Below are 15431 nucleotides of genomic sequence, written 5' to 3' on the forward strand. Positions count from 1 at the left end.
CTGCTTCTCCACCCCTCCCCCTCTCCTTCCTCTCTGTCTCTCTCTTCCCCTCCCGCAGCCGAGGCTCCATTGGAGCAAAGATGGCCCGGGCGCTGGGGATGGCTCTGTGGCCTCTGCCTCAGGCGCTAGAATGGCTCTGGATGCAACAGAGCGACGCCCCAGATGGGCAGAACATCGCCCCCTGGTGGGCGTGCCGAGTGGATCCCGGTTGGGCGCAAGCGGGAGTCTGTCTGACTGCCTCCCCGTTTCCAGCTTTGGAAAAATGAAAAAACAAACAAATAAACAAAACCCTGGGTTTCCTGGTCCAGACACATACTATAAGCAAGCTATGAACAACTAAAGTGAAACAACTATGAGTTGATACTTCTCGCTCCCCACCCCCCTCCTCTCTCTCTGTGTAAAATCAATAAAATAAAAAAGGGCCCTGGCTATTTGGCTTAGTGATAGAGCGTCAGCCTGGTGTGTGGATGTCCCGGGTTCGATTACTGGTCAGGGCACAGAGAAGAAGCAACCATCTGCTTCTCCACCCCTCCCCTTTCCCTTTCTCTCTCTCTCTCTCTCTCCCTCCTGCAGACAAGGCTCCATTGGAGCGAGTTGGCCCTGGGCACTGAGGATGCTCCATGGCCTCTGCCTCAGGTGCTAAGAAGAGCTCAGTTGCTGAGCAACGTGGCAATGCCCCAGATGGGCAAAGCATCACCCCCTATTGGGCTTGCTGGGTGGATCCCCATCAGGGTGCATGTGGGAGTCTGTCTCTCTGCCTCCCCTCCTCTCAGTGAATTAAAAAAAGAAAAAGAAAAAGAAATGGCTCAGGAATTAATCAGAAAGCTCCCCAGTGGCAGAATCCAGATGAGGTCAGGAGACAGCCAGAGGCCGGGGGAGGGCCCCGGAAGGGCGTCCCCACCCCTGTTTCAGGGTGCAGGAACCCATCCTGAACGGTGCCCACACCTCTGAGCTCCCCCAGACTGGTGAAGATGCATGGTTGTTCTGAGCTCAGCCCAGAAGGTGCTTTGCCTCTTCCCTTGGAACTCGTCACATTAGAAATCTGGACATTGTGAACTTGTCAGTTCTGCGGATGTTTAGCTTATCTTGGATTTTGTATATTCTTGACCGTGGAGTTACGTAAATTATTTTTAAAGGTACTGCGTGAGCACTTTCTCCCTTCAAAGTCCCCGGTCACTTGTTTTCCATGTTCTTCCTTCATTCATCACTCATTCATTCCACTCGTTACTGAACAGCCATTTCTTTAACCGTCTTGCGCCCCGTGCACGACCTCCGGGAAGCCTTCGTCTCACGGGGTGGGGATGACAGGTAATTACCCGGCAGTGTGTTAACTGGAATTACAGAGGCCCGTGCAGGGAGCTGTGGAACCACAGTTAACACGTTATTTTATTTCTAACATTCACCTTGCCCCCTACCACGATGTGCCGGGAACTGGGTTAGTTTCCTGGGGACAGGAAATTGAATCAAATTGGGTCCTGGGCTCAAGAATTCATAATCTAGGCTGACCTGGCAGTGGCACAGTGGATAGAGTACCAGCCTGGATGCTGAGGACCGAGGTTGGAAACCCCGAGGTCGCTGGCTTGAGCGCAGGGTCACTGGCTTGAGCAAGGGATCGCTCACTCTGCTGTCGCCCCCACCCTCTACCCCCGTCATGGCACATATGAGAAAGCAATCAGTGCACAACTAAGGAGCTACAACAAAGACTTGATGCTTCTCCTCTCTCTTCCTTCTTGTCCGTCTGTTCCTGTCTGTCCCTCTCTCACTCCGTCTCTCTGTAAAAATATTTTTAAAAATTAAAAAGAATTCATAATCGAGTAGGAGAAATACATTTATTTTCACCATTCCATTAGTATCATTGGTCTTTGGGATGTGGAGTTGATGAGGATTTCTTTATCTGATTCATTCACATAAGTATATATTCATTCATTCATTCATCTCATCCCTCGTCCAGACCCGTGGTGACAGGTGCCACCCCGGCCCCGGGCGCTGCGTTAGGCCCTGAGGTGGCAGAGTGCAAAGTAAAACAACCCTTCACAGTGCTGGTCACACAGTCAGGGTCAAGCTCTCAACCCTCTGTCTGATCGAAACAAAATGAGCCGCGAGCCAGTCTCCTTCCTGCGTCTGAGCACCCAGCCCTATCTCTTCTTTTCTTCCCCCCCTCAGGACGCTGATGGGGGCCTTGAAGCTGAATCTTGGGGGTGCCCCGGAAGGTCCAGCCGGGACAGGCAAGACAGAAACCACCAAAGATCTGGCCAAAGCTCTGGCCAAGCAGGTAGGGAGATGCTGTCCCTCCCCGCCCTCTCCTCCCATCCCCCTCTCTGGGCCCCTGTTCGGGTAGGTCAGCGTGAGGGTCAAGACGGGTTAGTCAGTGCAGCAGGCGGCGTGGGTCCCAGCTCCTCCTGGGGACGGGAAGCAAGGAGCCCCCAAACCCCCTGTTTCAGGGTGCAGGAACCCATCCTGAACGGCGCCCACATCCTCTTTCCCCTCCAGTGTGTGGTCTTCAACTGCTCCGATGGCCTGGACTACAAAGCCATGGGCAAGTTCTTCAAAGGGCTGGCCCAGGCGGGAGCGTGGGCCTGCTTTGACGAGTTCAACAGGATCGAGGTGCACCTGCTGCGGGGGTCCCAGGAGGGCTGGACATGCGGTGGGGGGATGGGAGGGGGCCTCTTCTGGGTTCTCAGTTCCTGAGTGGCGGGGCATCTCGTGTCTCTTCCGTTGGCTTTTGCAAAGAGTGGGTTCTCGATGAACTTAAACAAAACACAGCCCCAAGGATACAAATGCCTGTTCTGTCGGCATCGTATCCGTTCCTTCACTAAAGCTCATTCAAAGCTCGCCTGGGCAGCCACTGCGTCAGATCCTCTGCCGACGCTCATGACTTGCAGGCGTGTGGGGAGGGGGCTTTCGCTCTGCACGCTGACGGTCGGGCGCAGGGCAATGACAACTAAACGGAGCAAACAGAATGTGACAGAGGCCCGGAGGAGAGGCACAAAGGAAGCGTCCCAGCAGAGGCGGCGATTCCTTCCGTCTGGGTTTGAGATCAGGACGTAGAAACAGCCATTTAAACCGTGTTCACAGGCATGCCGTGGGTCAGGCGTTGCGGAAGCCGCTGGGAGGAGGAGGAGATATATGAAAACCACACACACATGATTTTTTCTTTCTTTACCAGAAGCCCAGTCGGTTGTGTTTCCTCATCCTGGGTCTCAGACGACTGGGTTTATTTCTTCTTTGCTAAGGGAAGGGGCCTCCGGCAGAGAGGGGTGGGTGGTGACGGTGGTCAGAGCGGGAGCCCCCCCGCTCAGCTGGCCCTTCTCGCTCACGGTGGTCAGAGCGGGAGCCCCCCCCTCAGCTGGCCCTTCTCGCTCACGGTGGTCAGAGCGGGAGCCCCCCCCCTCAGCTGGCCCTTCTCGCTCACGGTGGTCAGAGCGGGAGCCCCCCCCTCAGCTGGCCCTTCTCGCTCACGGTGGTCAGAGCGGGAGCCCCCCGCTCAGCTGGCCCTTCTCGCTCACGGTGGTCAGAGCGGGAGCCCCCTGCTCAGCTGGCCCTTCTCGCTCGCGCCAGGTTGAAGTGCTGTCCGTGGTGGCCCAGCAGATCCTCAGCATCCAGCAAGCCATCATCCGGAGTCTGAGGACGTTCATCTTCGAAGGCACCGAGCTCTCGCTGAACCCGACCTGCGCCGTCTTCATCACCATGAACCCGGGCTACGCGGGCAGGGCCGAGCTGCCCGACAACCTCAAGGTAAACGCCCACGGGTGAGACTGTGAGGGGGGCGCGCTCACGGGACGTCCGGAAGCCACCTCTGGAAGGGAAGCCGCCTGCCGGGGCCCACCCGGTGACATTGTGGGGCTGGAAGTGGAGTCCTGGAGAAGTGTGGGTGGCGGTGAGACGGTGTGCACCCCTGGAACAGGACCGCCCTGTCTCGTGGGGAGCTGAGGGAGGGTGGGGGAAGGGGTGGGTAGAGAACGTCCCTTAGAACAAGGGCCACAGTGTCTGTTGTCTCGGGGTCAGACAAGTGACAAAGCCGCCGGGCACGGTCGGGACTCTGGAGCAAGCCCCACCCAGAGGCAGCAAGCCCCTCCTCAGGCTGCTAGCCTGACAGAAATGCTCAGATCACCTCTTATTTTATTGTTGTTGTTGTTCAAGAGAAGCCAGACATCTAGATTTTTACATAAAATCTGATTTTTAATTTCTGACTCAATGTACAAAAAAAAAAAAAAAGAATGAGTGTCAGCCAAACAAAATATATCTATTTATAAGAGAGCATCCAGGTTGACTTACAGAGGACACTCTGGCCAACCGAGGCGACACCACACAGGTTCCCTCTGCTACTAAAACCGGTTCATGGACACCTGAGCCGTGTCCAAGCCAAAGAAGACTGTCCCAACCAGCCAGAGAGAGGACGAGAGTGTGTCTGTCCCGGGCCGTTGCTGTGCTGGCTTGAGGGGCAGCTGTGGCCCCGAGCCTGCTGCTGGGGGGGCAGGAGCTGCCTCTGGAGGAGGAGGAGGAGAGCCAACCAGACCCCCTCAAGTGCCCAGGCTCGGGGGGACCTGCCCACGCTTCTCTCCTGGAAGGAGGAGCAGCCCCAAGTATGAGATGGGGGTCTCCTCTGGTGGGAAGAGCGCCCAGCACCCCGACTGCCTGGAAGAGCAGCCAGAGAGAGAGAGAGAGAGAGAGAGAGAGAGACTCCCAGGTCTGCTTCTGGACGGGTCTTATTCTAAGCCAGGGGTCCCCAAACTTTTTACACAGGGGGCCAGTTCACTGTCCCTCAGACCATTGGAGGGCCGGACTATAAAAAAAACTATGAACAAATCCCTATGCACACTGCACATATCTTATTTTAAACTAAAAAAACAAAACGGGAACAAATACAATATTTAAAATAAAGAACAAGTAAATTTAAATCAACAAAGTGACCAGTATTTCAATGGGAACTATGCTCCTCTCACTGACCACCAATGAAAGAGGTGCCCCTTCCAGAAATGCAGCGGGGGCCGGATAAATGGCCTCAGGGGGCCGCATGCGGCTCACGGGTCGTAGTTTGGGGACCCCTGTTCTAAGCTCTTCTTGCTGCGCCCCCCGGGTGGAAGGCACTGAAAAGAGACACGGCCCAAAGCCACACCCGCCGGCTTGAGCAGAGGAAGTTCTCACCGTTGCCTGTTTGTAAGAAAATGACACAGAAACAGCCGGTTTTACAGGCAGGCTGCTTGACGTAACCGTGAGTGAGGTTGCCACGCGCCCCAGCGACGCTCTCATGAGATGACAGTGAGCCAAACGGCATTATTTGGAGGGCCTGCCATACATGGGGCCCCACTGGATAGAAGAAACGCCCTCGGATCAGGGTCTGAGCACCTGGTTCCCATCCATCACCCTCTCCCTGCCCTGGGACGGGAGGCCCGTCGGCGGGTCCTTCACGGTGGCCCCTCCCCTGTCTAGGTCAGTTAACACAGGCCCAACGAGAACCAGAGTAGAATTTGGACCCGCATCCCCCATTTTGTTTTTAACCGCCCAGTCGCTGGCACGCCCTTCCGCACCCCTCCCGGCCGAGGGTCATGTGAGATAACCACTCCGGACGCTTCCTCGAGCAGGAGTGGCATCGGGGGAAAGCCCCCGGGCGTTGGTGTGAGGCGTCCAGGGTTCTAGTCCCAGCTCCACCTCGGACTCCTAACGGCGTGACTCTCGGGGTGGGGGGGGGAAAGGCACTTCTCCTCCTCTAAGACCGAAGGCAGTAAGGACCACAGCAAGTGTGCATGGAAGAGTCTCTATGCTCCCCAGTGTCCAAGCCCCTGACGGACACGGTTATCATTGGTCCTCACGGTAGCTCTGAGCAGGGCCCCTGTGTCCACCTGTTTGGAGACCAGACAACCGAGCTCTCGCAGGGAGACGGGCGTGACTCGCCCACAGCGAACAGCTAACAGAACAAGGCTCCAGTCGAGACCTCTCCGACCCCGGGGGGGTCTTCTGATACGAGCTGGTCCCGCATTGCTAAACAACTCCTGCTAGAGAGCTCCGTGAGGTGCACACCACTCCACTCAGCTCAGGAGGATGAGGGGCTGATGGGATGCCGGCACCCTGGGCCTTCGCACCCCTGGGGCGGAACCCAGTGTGACCACAGGCACCTGGACAGAGCCTGTGGAGTGGCCGGTGGGCCAGTGGATCTGTCCGGGGAAGACAGTCCCTCCGTACATCACCTTGTCCTCCAGCCCGCCTCTCCTGGATTGTCACCGGAGTGGCCTCAGTGATCAGCTGCTTCTCTGTGCCTTCGGCCGGTGTCCCCACCCCCCCGCCCCGCCCCCTCCCCAGGGTCCAGTGTGTGAACTCGGGTTCTGAGCGGCTGTCTCTCCTCCAGGCCTTGTTCCGGACGGTGGCCATGATGGTGCCTGACTACGCCCTCATTGGCGAGATCTCTCTCTACTCGATGGGCTTTCTGGACTCCAGAAGGTGAGTGACCTTGCTCTTCCCGTGAGGGCTCCAGAGGCCCAGAAGCAGTGGCTTTCTTCTGTGGGGGGTGGATTCGAGGCGGGGAGGGGGGGAGCGTCGGAACAGAGAGAAATGGAGGAACGGGTTTCCGCTCACGAGGTGACCGAAGGCACCGACCCCATCCCTGACCAGGAGGTGACCCAGATACCCCAGAAAATGCCCCTCTTTCTTCATGTACAGCTGGACATCTACGAGCGAAGACAGCGGCTTCTCATCTGCTCCCCGCTGCTCACCGAAACGTGTATGTGTGTGTGTGTGCGTACACACAGACACGAACGCACACACACATTTCTAAGTGGCTGAGGCAGGACTGGAAAACATGAAATTACTCCAAGATTGGAGGGGAAATTTTAATATAATGTAGAGTTCACATTTTTTTTTTAAATCAAGGAAACATTTACTTTAACTTCAACCAACTGGGAATGGCTCATTCCAGTCTTTACCCAGTTTTCCAAGACACCCCCCCCATCCGTGTCTTTACCACATGCGGCTAGACTTATTTTTTCTTTTTTTTAATTCAGTGAGAGGAGGGGAGGCAGACTCCTGCTTCACCCCAGCCAGCAAGCCCACTAAGGGGCAATGCTCTGCCCATTTGGGGTATTGCCTCGTTGCTCAGCAACCAAGCTCTTCTTAGTGCCTGAGGCAGAGGCTATGGAACCATTCTGAGTGCCTGGGGCCAGCTCGCTCCAATCAAGCCATGGCTGCAGGAGGGGAAGAGAGGGATAGAGAGAAAGGAGAGGGGGAAGGGTAGAGAAGCAGATGGGTGCTTCTCCTGTGTGCCTTGACTGGGAATCAAACCCGGGACTTCCACACACTGGGCCGACACTCCGAGCAGTCAGCCGGGGCAAGGTTGAGGGTTACCATGCTTCCTTAGCTCATTATGACGACTCTGTTAGAAGGCCTTCAAAGACAGGGCTCCCTCACCAAGTCCACGGGCAGGCCCGGTTTCTGCACTCGTCAGGGCGTGACGATGGTGGGGGCGGGTGCCGAGCGGGACGGGCTCCTCTCGGCGGGTGTGTGTGTGTGTGTGTGTGTGTGTGGCAGACTCCTGTCGTTCCCTCCAGCCTCGCCCAGAAGATTGTGGCCACCTACCGCCTGTGCTCGGAGCAGCTCTCCTCGCAGCATCACTACGACTACGGCATGCGGGCGGTCAAGTCCGTGCTCACCGCCGCCGGCAACCTCAAGCTCAAGTTCCCCGAGGAGGAGGAGAGCGTCCTGCTGCTCCGGGCCCTGCTGGACGTCAACCTGGCCAAGTTCTTGGCTCAAGACGTCCCTCTGTTCCAGGTGCGCGGGGCGGGGGTGGGGGGACTGGTGTTGGGACTCAGCCTCTGCGGATGACGCCGCTCAGTCTCCCAACGGCCAGTGCCCCCGCCCCCCGCCAGGTTCCCTCCCCCCAGCGCGACCTGATGACGGCAACCGCAGGATTTCTGTCTGGTTCCCCGTTTTCACGGACGGGAGAGTATTCACTATTAGGTGTGGGTCCCTGTTTTTATCAAATGCAATAACTAGTTTCTTTTTTCTTATTATTTTTTATTAAATTTTTTAATGTATTCTGTTGACATGGATTCAAATGTCCCCACTCAATATAAGACCCTCACAGCCCCCACCAGCAACATGCCCTTTGCCCCCCCTGACCCTGAGTCCCGCCCCCCCCTCTGGGACCTGCTGTCCTGTTACCTGTATCTCTGTGTTATGTATATATAATTTCACTAATCCCTTCACCTCCTCTGATCCCACCCCCTCATCCCCCTTCCCTCTGACAGCTGTCCCTCTGCTCCCTGTGACCCCGCCTCTGCCTCTATTCCGTTCCTCAGTTCACTTTGTTCATTAGATTCCACATATATGTGAGGTCATATGATATTTGTCTTTCTCTGCCTGGCTTATTTCACTCAGCATAATAATCTCTAGGTTCACCCACACTGTCACAAAAGGTAAGATTTCCTTCTTCCTTGTGGCCGTGTAGTATTCCATAGTATATATGTACCACTGCTTTTTTTTTTTTCATTTTTCTGAAGCTGGAAACAGGGAGAGACAGTCAGACAGACTCCCGCATGCGCCCGACCGGGATCCACCCGGCACGCCCACCAGGGGCGACGCTCTGCCCACCAGGGGGCGATGCTCTGCCCATCCTGGGCGTCGCCATGTTGCGACCAGAGCCACTCTAGCGCCTGAGGCAGAGGCCACGGAGCCATGCCCAGCGCCCGGGCCATCTTTGCTCCAATGGAGCCTTGGCTGCGGGAGGGGAAGAGAGAGACAGAGAGGAAAGCGCGGCGGAGGGGTGGAGAAGCAAATGGGCGCTTCTCCTGTGTGCCCTGGCCGGGAATCGAACCCGGGTCCTCCGCATGCTAGGCCGACGCTCTACCGCTGAGCCAACCGGCCAGGGCTATCACTGCTTTTTTATCCACTCGTCCACTGACGGACACTTGGGCCGTTTCCAGATCTTGGCTATTGTGAACAATGCTGCCATAAACATGGGGGTGCATTTCTCCTTTTCGAGCCGTTCTATGGTGTCCTTGGGGTATATTCCTACAAGTGGGATAGCCGGGTCAAAAGGCAGTTCGATTTTTAGCTTTTTGAGGAATCTCCATACTGTTTTCCACAGTGGCTGCACCAGTCTGCATTCCCACCAGCAGTGCAGGAGGGTTCCCTTTTCTCCACATCCTCGCCAGCACTTATTCTGTGTTGTTTTGTTGATGAGCGCCATTCTGACTGGTGTGAGGTGATATCTCATTGTGGTTTTAATTTGCATTTCTCTAATGATTAGTGATGTTGAGCATTTTTTCATATGCCTATTGGCCATCTGTGTGTCCTCTTTGGAGAAGTGTCTCTTCATTTCTTCTTCCCTTTTTTTAATTGGGTGGCTTACTTTCCTGCGGCTTGCGTAGCTCACTGGTCGTGTTGGCTGTGGGTTCCTAGGTTGGCATCAGCCGTTCTTCGGAGCCTGCTCTGGGCTAGCTGCCTGGAGCTACTGCTCTGTTTGCTGTCTGTGTCTGTGTTCTCCGTGCCTGGGTCGCGTGGGAGGGGCCAACCTGTGTGTAAAGATCAGTTCCTCCTGCTCAGAGCTGACAGCAGCTCCGTAAAAGCCCCAGGCTCTGTAAGATTTGCCTCCACTTTTCAGCTGCTCCGCCTCCTCTTGCAGCTGCCGGGTCTTCCCACAGAGTCTTGTGTAGAAAGACTGTGGTGTGGGCTCAGACTGGCCTCACCCCATCAACCCCTCCACGGGTTGCAATCTTGATGGGTTGGAGCAGCTGAGGTTGGGAGTACAACATTAGTGGGACCCCATCCTTCAGGGGTCTCTTGATCAGGCAAGTGGCCCCTACTCCAGAGCCTGATCCCTCAGCCACTGCTGGACATTCAAATTCCATTTCTCCCCAGCAAGGTGAGCAGATCAAGTGTGGCCGACAGCGCCCCCTGCAGAAGTTCTTACAGCTACTGAGACTGGTCTCAGGGAGGAAGATTAAGAGAGTCCTCCCCAGGGCAGACTCTGCCCCCCCCCCGAAAGTGGCTAAGCCTCCACCCCCCCGAAAGTGGCTAAGCCCCTTGAATGGACCCAACAATAGACTTGTGGGTCCATTGGAGCCTGCTGTCTGTGCTCCGAGCCTCTCTCCCTTCCCCCCGTGGAATCTAGCCCACAGGGCAGGATACCCAGCGCCCAGGCCCGCTGACTGTGAAGCTCCACCCTGCCCAAAGCACATGAGCCGCTGTGCCCGTGCTGATCACACAGAGTGGAACTCGCCTCAGCCGGGCCCGGTGTCTGATGACCCCCTCCCTTAGAACACGCAACCAGCAAGGGCCGTTAGGTCCTGAGCCGATGCCCTCGGACGCTGGCCTCCGGATGTGCCAGCCCTGGGTCTCCCTGGCAGGAACCCGGCGCAGACCATTGGGAGACACTGCCCATGACTGGCCCTCAGCACCCTCCTTAGAGCCACAAGCAATCCAGAGTTTGTGGCTGCCTCTGCTGGGCCCAGGTGCACACGGGGAATACCAAGCCGCACACCTAGGCTGGCTTTTACCCACACTGGAGCTGGGGAAGGTCGGCAGAAGGCCAAGGTTCCCTGAGATCTGGCGCCTGCAGCCTCTGTCTGCAGCCTCTCTTGTTGGGCTCGGCCATTGAACTATGCAAAACGTCCGGTAGAGTCTAGAGCCTGCAGCGATGCAGGGATTAGGAAGGGTGGGGGTGTGGCCCCCACCCCTCAGCCCCGGGTGTCAGTCTGTCCAGACTGTTCTTACAGACCGCAGTAGGATGCGGCCAGCAGGAGTCGGGCGGGTGCGGCCTCTGAGACCCAGCGCTGGGTCTGCCCACAGTCCAGACAGTTTCTACTGAGACCCCTTGGAGGTGGACAGACCAGTCTCAGACTCGGGAGCATGTGGGGGAAAGCTCCGGCCTCAAGGCCAGAAACCTGAGTCGCTGACGCACCCCCCCCCCCCGCGTCCTGGCTGACCCCTCGGAGCAGCCCGGTGTCCCCAGGGTGGGCAGGAGGGACTGCTGGGGGCAGCTGCTGCCCCCCCCCAGGGGACGCTCCACCCAGGAAAGACGGTGCCCGCAGGACCAGGGAATGACTCAGCACGGGGGTCCGGTGGCCGCCCCCCACGGGGTCTCCCTGGGCCTCCCCCGCCCCCTCCACAACTCGGTCCTCGCAGCCCCCCTGCACCAGAGCCCTGGCTACGTGGCTGTGAACCAGCTGTTCCGCGCTGGCCCTTTAAGATGAACCTGCACCTCTGAGAGCTCCCTTCTTTCTCACAGACAGAAACCCTGGCTCTTTTCACCACCAGACGTTTCGTGAGCACCTCTTCCAGGCTCGGGGGCTCCAGGCTGCGGTGCCAGGCCTGGGGCTGAGGTCCCTCCCCTGTGAGGGAGAACCCTCCTCACAGCTGAGATGTCCCTCAGGACCCTCCTCACAGCTGAGATGTCCCTCAGGACCCTCCTCACAGCTGAGATGTCCCGCAGGACCCTCCTCATAGCTGAGATGTCCCGCAGGACACCCGGACAGCTGAGATGTCCCTCAGGACCCCCTCCTCACAGCTGAGATGTCCCTCAGGACCCTCCTCACAGCTGAGATGTCCCTCAGGACCCTCCTCACAGCTGAGATGTCCCTCAGGACCCTCCTCACAGCTGAGATGTCCCTCAGGACCCTCCTCACAGCTGAGATGTCCCGCAGGACCCTCCTCACAGCTGAGATGTCCCTCAGGACACCCGGACAGCTGAGATGTCCCTCAGGACCCCCTCCTCACAGCTGAGATGTCCCTCAGGACCCTCCTCACAGCTGAGATGTCCCTCAGGACCCTCCTCACAGCTGAGATGTCCCTCAGGACCCTCCTCACAGCTGAGATGTCCCTCAGGACCCCCGGAAACTGAGATGTCCCTCAGGACCCTCCTCACAGCTGAGATGTCCCTCAGGACCCTCCTCACAGCTGAGATGTCCCGCAGGACCCCCGGACAGCTGAGATGTCCCACAGGACCCCCGGACAGCTGAGATGTCCCTCAGGACCCTCTTCACAGCTGAGATGTCCCTCAGGAACCCCCGGACAGCTGAGATGTCCCTCAGGACCCCCGGACAGCTGAGATGTCCCTCAGGAACCCCCGGACAGCTGAGATGTCCCTCAGGACCCCCGGACAGCTGAGATGTCCCTCAGGACCCTCCTCACAGCTGAGATGTCCCTCAGGACCCTCCTCACAGCTGAGATGTCCCGCAGGACCCTCCTCACAGCTGAGATGTCCCTCAGGACCCTCCTCACAGCTGAGATGTCCCGCAGGACCCTCCTCACAGCTGAGATGTCCCGCAGGACCCTCCTCACAGCTGAGATGTCCCGCAGGACCCTCCTCACAGCTGAGATGTCCCTCAGGACACCCGGACAGCTGAGATGTCCCTCAGGACCCCCTCCTCACAGCTGAGATGTCCCTCAGGACCCTCCTCACAGCTGAGATGTCCCTCAGGACCCTCCTCACAGCTGAGATGTCCCTCAGGAACCCCCGGACAGCTGAGATGTCCCTCAGGACCCCCGGACAGCTGAGATGTCCCTCAGGAACCCCCGGACAGCTGAGATGTCCCTCAGGACCCTCCTCACAGCTGAGATGTCCCTCAGGACCCCCGGACAGCTGAGATGTCCCTCAGGACCCTCCTCACAGCTGAGATGTCCCTCAGGACCCTCCTCACAGCTGAGATGTCCCACAGGACCCTCTTCACAGCTGAGATGTCCCTCAGGACCCTCCTCACAGCTGAGATGTCCCTCAGGAACCCCCGGACAGCTGAGATGTCCCTCAGGAACCCCCGGACAGCTGAGATGTCCCTCAGGACCCTCCTCACAGCTGAGATGTCCCTCAGGACCCCCCGGACAGCTGAGATGTCCCTCAGGACCCTCCTCACAGCTGAGATGTCCCTCAGGACCCTCCTCACAGCTGAGATGTCCCTCAGGACCCCCGGACAGCTGAGATGTCCCTCAGGACCCCCGGACAGCTGAGATGTCTCTCAGGACCCCCGGACAGCTGAGATGTCCCTCAGGACCCTCCTCACAGCTGAGATGTCCCTCAGGACCCTCCTCACAGCTGAGATGTCCCTCAGGACCCCCGGACAGCTGAGATGTCCCGCAGGACCCTCCTCACAGCTGAGATGTCCCTCAGGACCCCCTGACAGCTGAGATGTCCCTCAGGACCCTCCTCACAGCTGAGATGTCCCGCAGGACCCTCCTCACAGCTGAGATGTCCCTCAGGACCCCCGGACAGCTGAGATGTCCCTCAGGACCCTCCTCACACCTGAGATGTCCCTCAGGACCCCCGGACAGCTGAGATGTCCCTCAGGACCCTCCTCACAGCTGAGATGTCCCTCAGGACCCCCCGGACAGCTGAGATGTCCCTCAGGACCCTCCTCACAGCTGAGATATCCCTCAGGAACCCCCGGACAGCTGAGATGTCCCTCAGGACCCTCCTCACAGCTGAGATGTCCCTCAGGATCCTCCTCACAGCTGAGATGTCCTTCAGGACCCTCCTCACTGCTGAGATGTCCCTCAGGACCCCCCTCACAGCTGAGATGTCCCTCAGGACCCTCCTCACAGCTGAGATGTCCCTCAGGACACCCCTCACAGCTGAGATGTCCCTCAGGAACCCCCGGACAGATGAGATGTCCCACAGGAACCCCCGGCTGGCCGCCACTCGCTCCTGGGACCGGGGCAGCCCTTCCCGTGTCTCCACCCTTCCCACCGGGTGTGGCTTCTCCTGTGACCTTGGTTATATAGACACCTCTTCCTTGAGTCCAGCGTGGGGTTTTCAAGATGGTGGTTCTTAAATTAAGCTGTAATCCATTCTGGTCCTGGGAGGTGGCAGCTGGAACATGGGCCAACTCTGTCACCATCCTGGAATTTTTTAAATTAGTTGCCTTTTATAATTATTTTAATTCCTCTCTTCTTTACTGGGTTGTGTAAGCACCATGGAAGCAGACACCATCATGACCGTCTTGTCCATTCCTAGTACCGTGACGGGGAGATGGCACCGGCTCATGAAATATTTGCTGGCTTTTAACATTATTTGGGAGGGAAATCATGGTGAGAAGCTCGTGTCAGAGTTTCTTATGGTGGATGAGTTTTGAAGCAGGAAAAATGAGGTTTGGGATTTTTTTTTTTTTTAAAGACTTTTATAGATCTCATTTTTAGGACAATGTAGAAGATAATTAACCCTTTCTCCCGTCTCTCAAATTCTGATTACCAGGGAATTATATCGGATTTGTTCCCGGGAGTCGTTCTTCCAAAGGCGGATTACAAGGTTTTTACGGACGTACTGAATGAGAACATCAGAAAGATGAAACTCCAGCCAGTACCTTGGTTTATTGGGAAAATCATCCAGGTGGGTTCCTTGGACCCGTGTGGGCATACACTGACATTACTGTTTGTTCAAATCAGGAATTATCAAGAATTGTGCACATTGGAGTCATGGCAGTGATCAGAGGTGCCTGGAGAGAGGGGGAGGGGGAGATGAGGGCACCTTATCTGTTATGCCTGCCGTTCATTTCCGAGTTGAAGCTTAAAACCCAGTATTTTTTTCATCATCATTTTCCTTTGGGCTTCTTTTTTTTTTTTTTTTTTTTTTTTTGTATTTTTCCGAAGCTGGAAACAGGGAGAGACAGTCAGACAGACTCCCGCATGCGCCCGACCGGGATCCACCCGGCACGCCCACCAGGGGGAGATGCTCTGCCCCTCCGGGGTGTCACTCTGTTGCAACCAGAGCCACTCTAGCTCCTGGGGCAGAGGCCAAGGAGCCATCCCCAGCGCCCGGGCCATCTTTGCTCCAATGGAGCCTCGGCTGCAGGAGGGGAAGAGAGAGACAGAGAGGAAGGAGAAGGGGAGGGGTGGAGAAGCAGATGGGTGCTTCTCCTGTGTGCCCTGGCCGGGAATCGAACCCGGGACCCCTGCACGCCAGGCCGACGCTCTACCACTGAGCCAACTGGCCAGGGCCCATTTTTTTTAATTTGGGGGTGGTCTTCCTTTTGGGGGCCCTGGGCTTTGAACTAGTCAGGTCTGTCTCAGTTACCAAGGGTAGAAACCCAACTCAGAACGCCTTCAGAAACGTGAACAGCAGGACTCAGGTGTTTAGAGAACACCTCTCTTCCGTTCTGGGCTACCTCTCTCTCTGCATTAAAGCTTCGTCCTCAGTTGGGACCCCAGCAGCCTCAGACTGACTCTGTCCCAGGTTCAAGCTCAGAAGAAAAAAAAAAAAAAAAGAGCGAGCATCATTCTCTCCAAGTGGCTTCAGCCAAAGCCCCAGGACCGAATGTGAAGGGTGTCGATCGTCAATGGCTTTCCTTGAATCAATGACGGGGAAGGTCATTTATATTCTACAGAGTGAGGCCTGGCTCAGAAAATACATTTCCTCTCCTGAGAGTATGATCAAGTCGGGACAGCATGTGGGCTTCAAGAAGAACGTTTCCTGACTGACCAGGCGGGCGGTGGCGCAGTGGATAGAGCGTCGG

The 15431-nt window shown here is 56.9% G+C and overlaps 1 protein-coding gene across 3 annotated transcripts in view; it reads left to right on the forward strand.

Annotated features, from left to right (window-relative positions):
- Positions 1-15431, forward strand: part of DNAH3 (dynein axonemal heavy chain 3) — a 199423-nt gene that overhangs the window by 110678 nt on the left and 73314 nt on the right. For all 3 annotated transcript variants that reach the window (XM_066275915.1, XM_066275914.1, XM_066275913.1), the window contains 6 exons: positions 2164-2272; positions 2491-2604; positions 3559-3735; positions 6344-6435; positions 7539-7758; positions 14174-14308. In XM_066275915.1, the coding sequence (XP_066132012.1) occupies positions 2164-2272; positions 2491-2604; positions 3559-3735; positions 6344-6435; positions 7539-7758; positions 14174-14308 (847 nt within the window). The remainder of the gene's footprint in view (positions 1-2163; positions 2273-2490; positions 2605-3558; positions 3736-6343; positions 6436-7538; positions 7759-14173; positions 14309-15431) is intronic.

The sequence above is a fragment of the Saccopteryx bilineata genome, chromosome 4 (assembly GCF_036850765.1).
Source record: "Saccopteryx bilineata isolate mSacBil1 chromosome 4, mSacBil1_pri_phased_curated, whole genome shotgun sequence".
NCBI classification, from domain to species: domain Eukaryota; kingdom Metazoa; phylum Chordata; class Mammalia; order Chiroptera; family Emballonuridae; genus Saccopteryx; species Saccopteryx bilineata.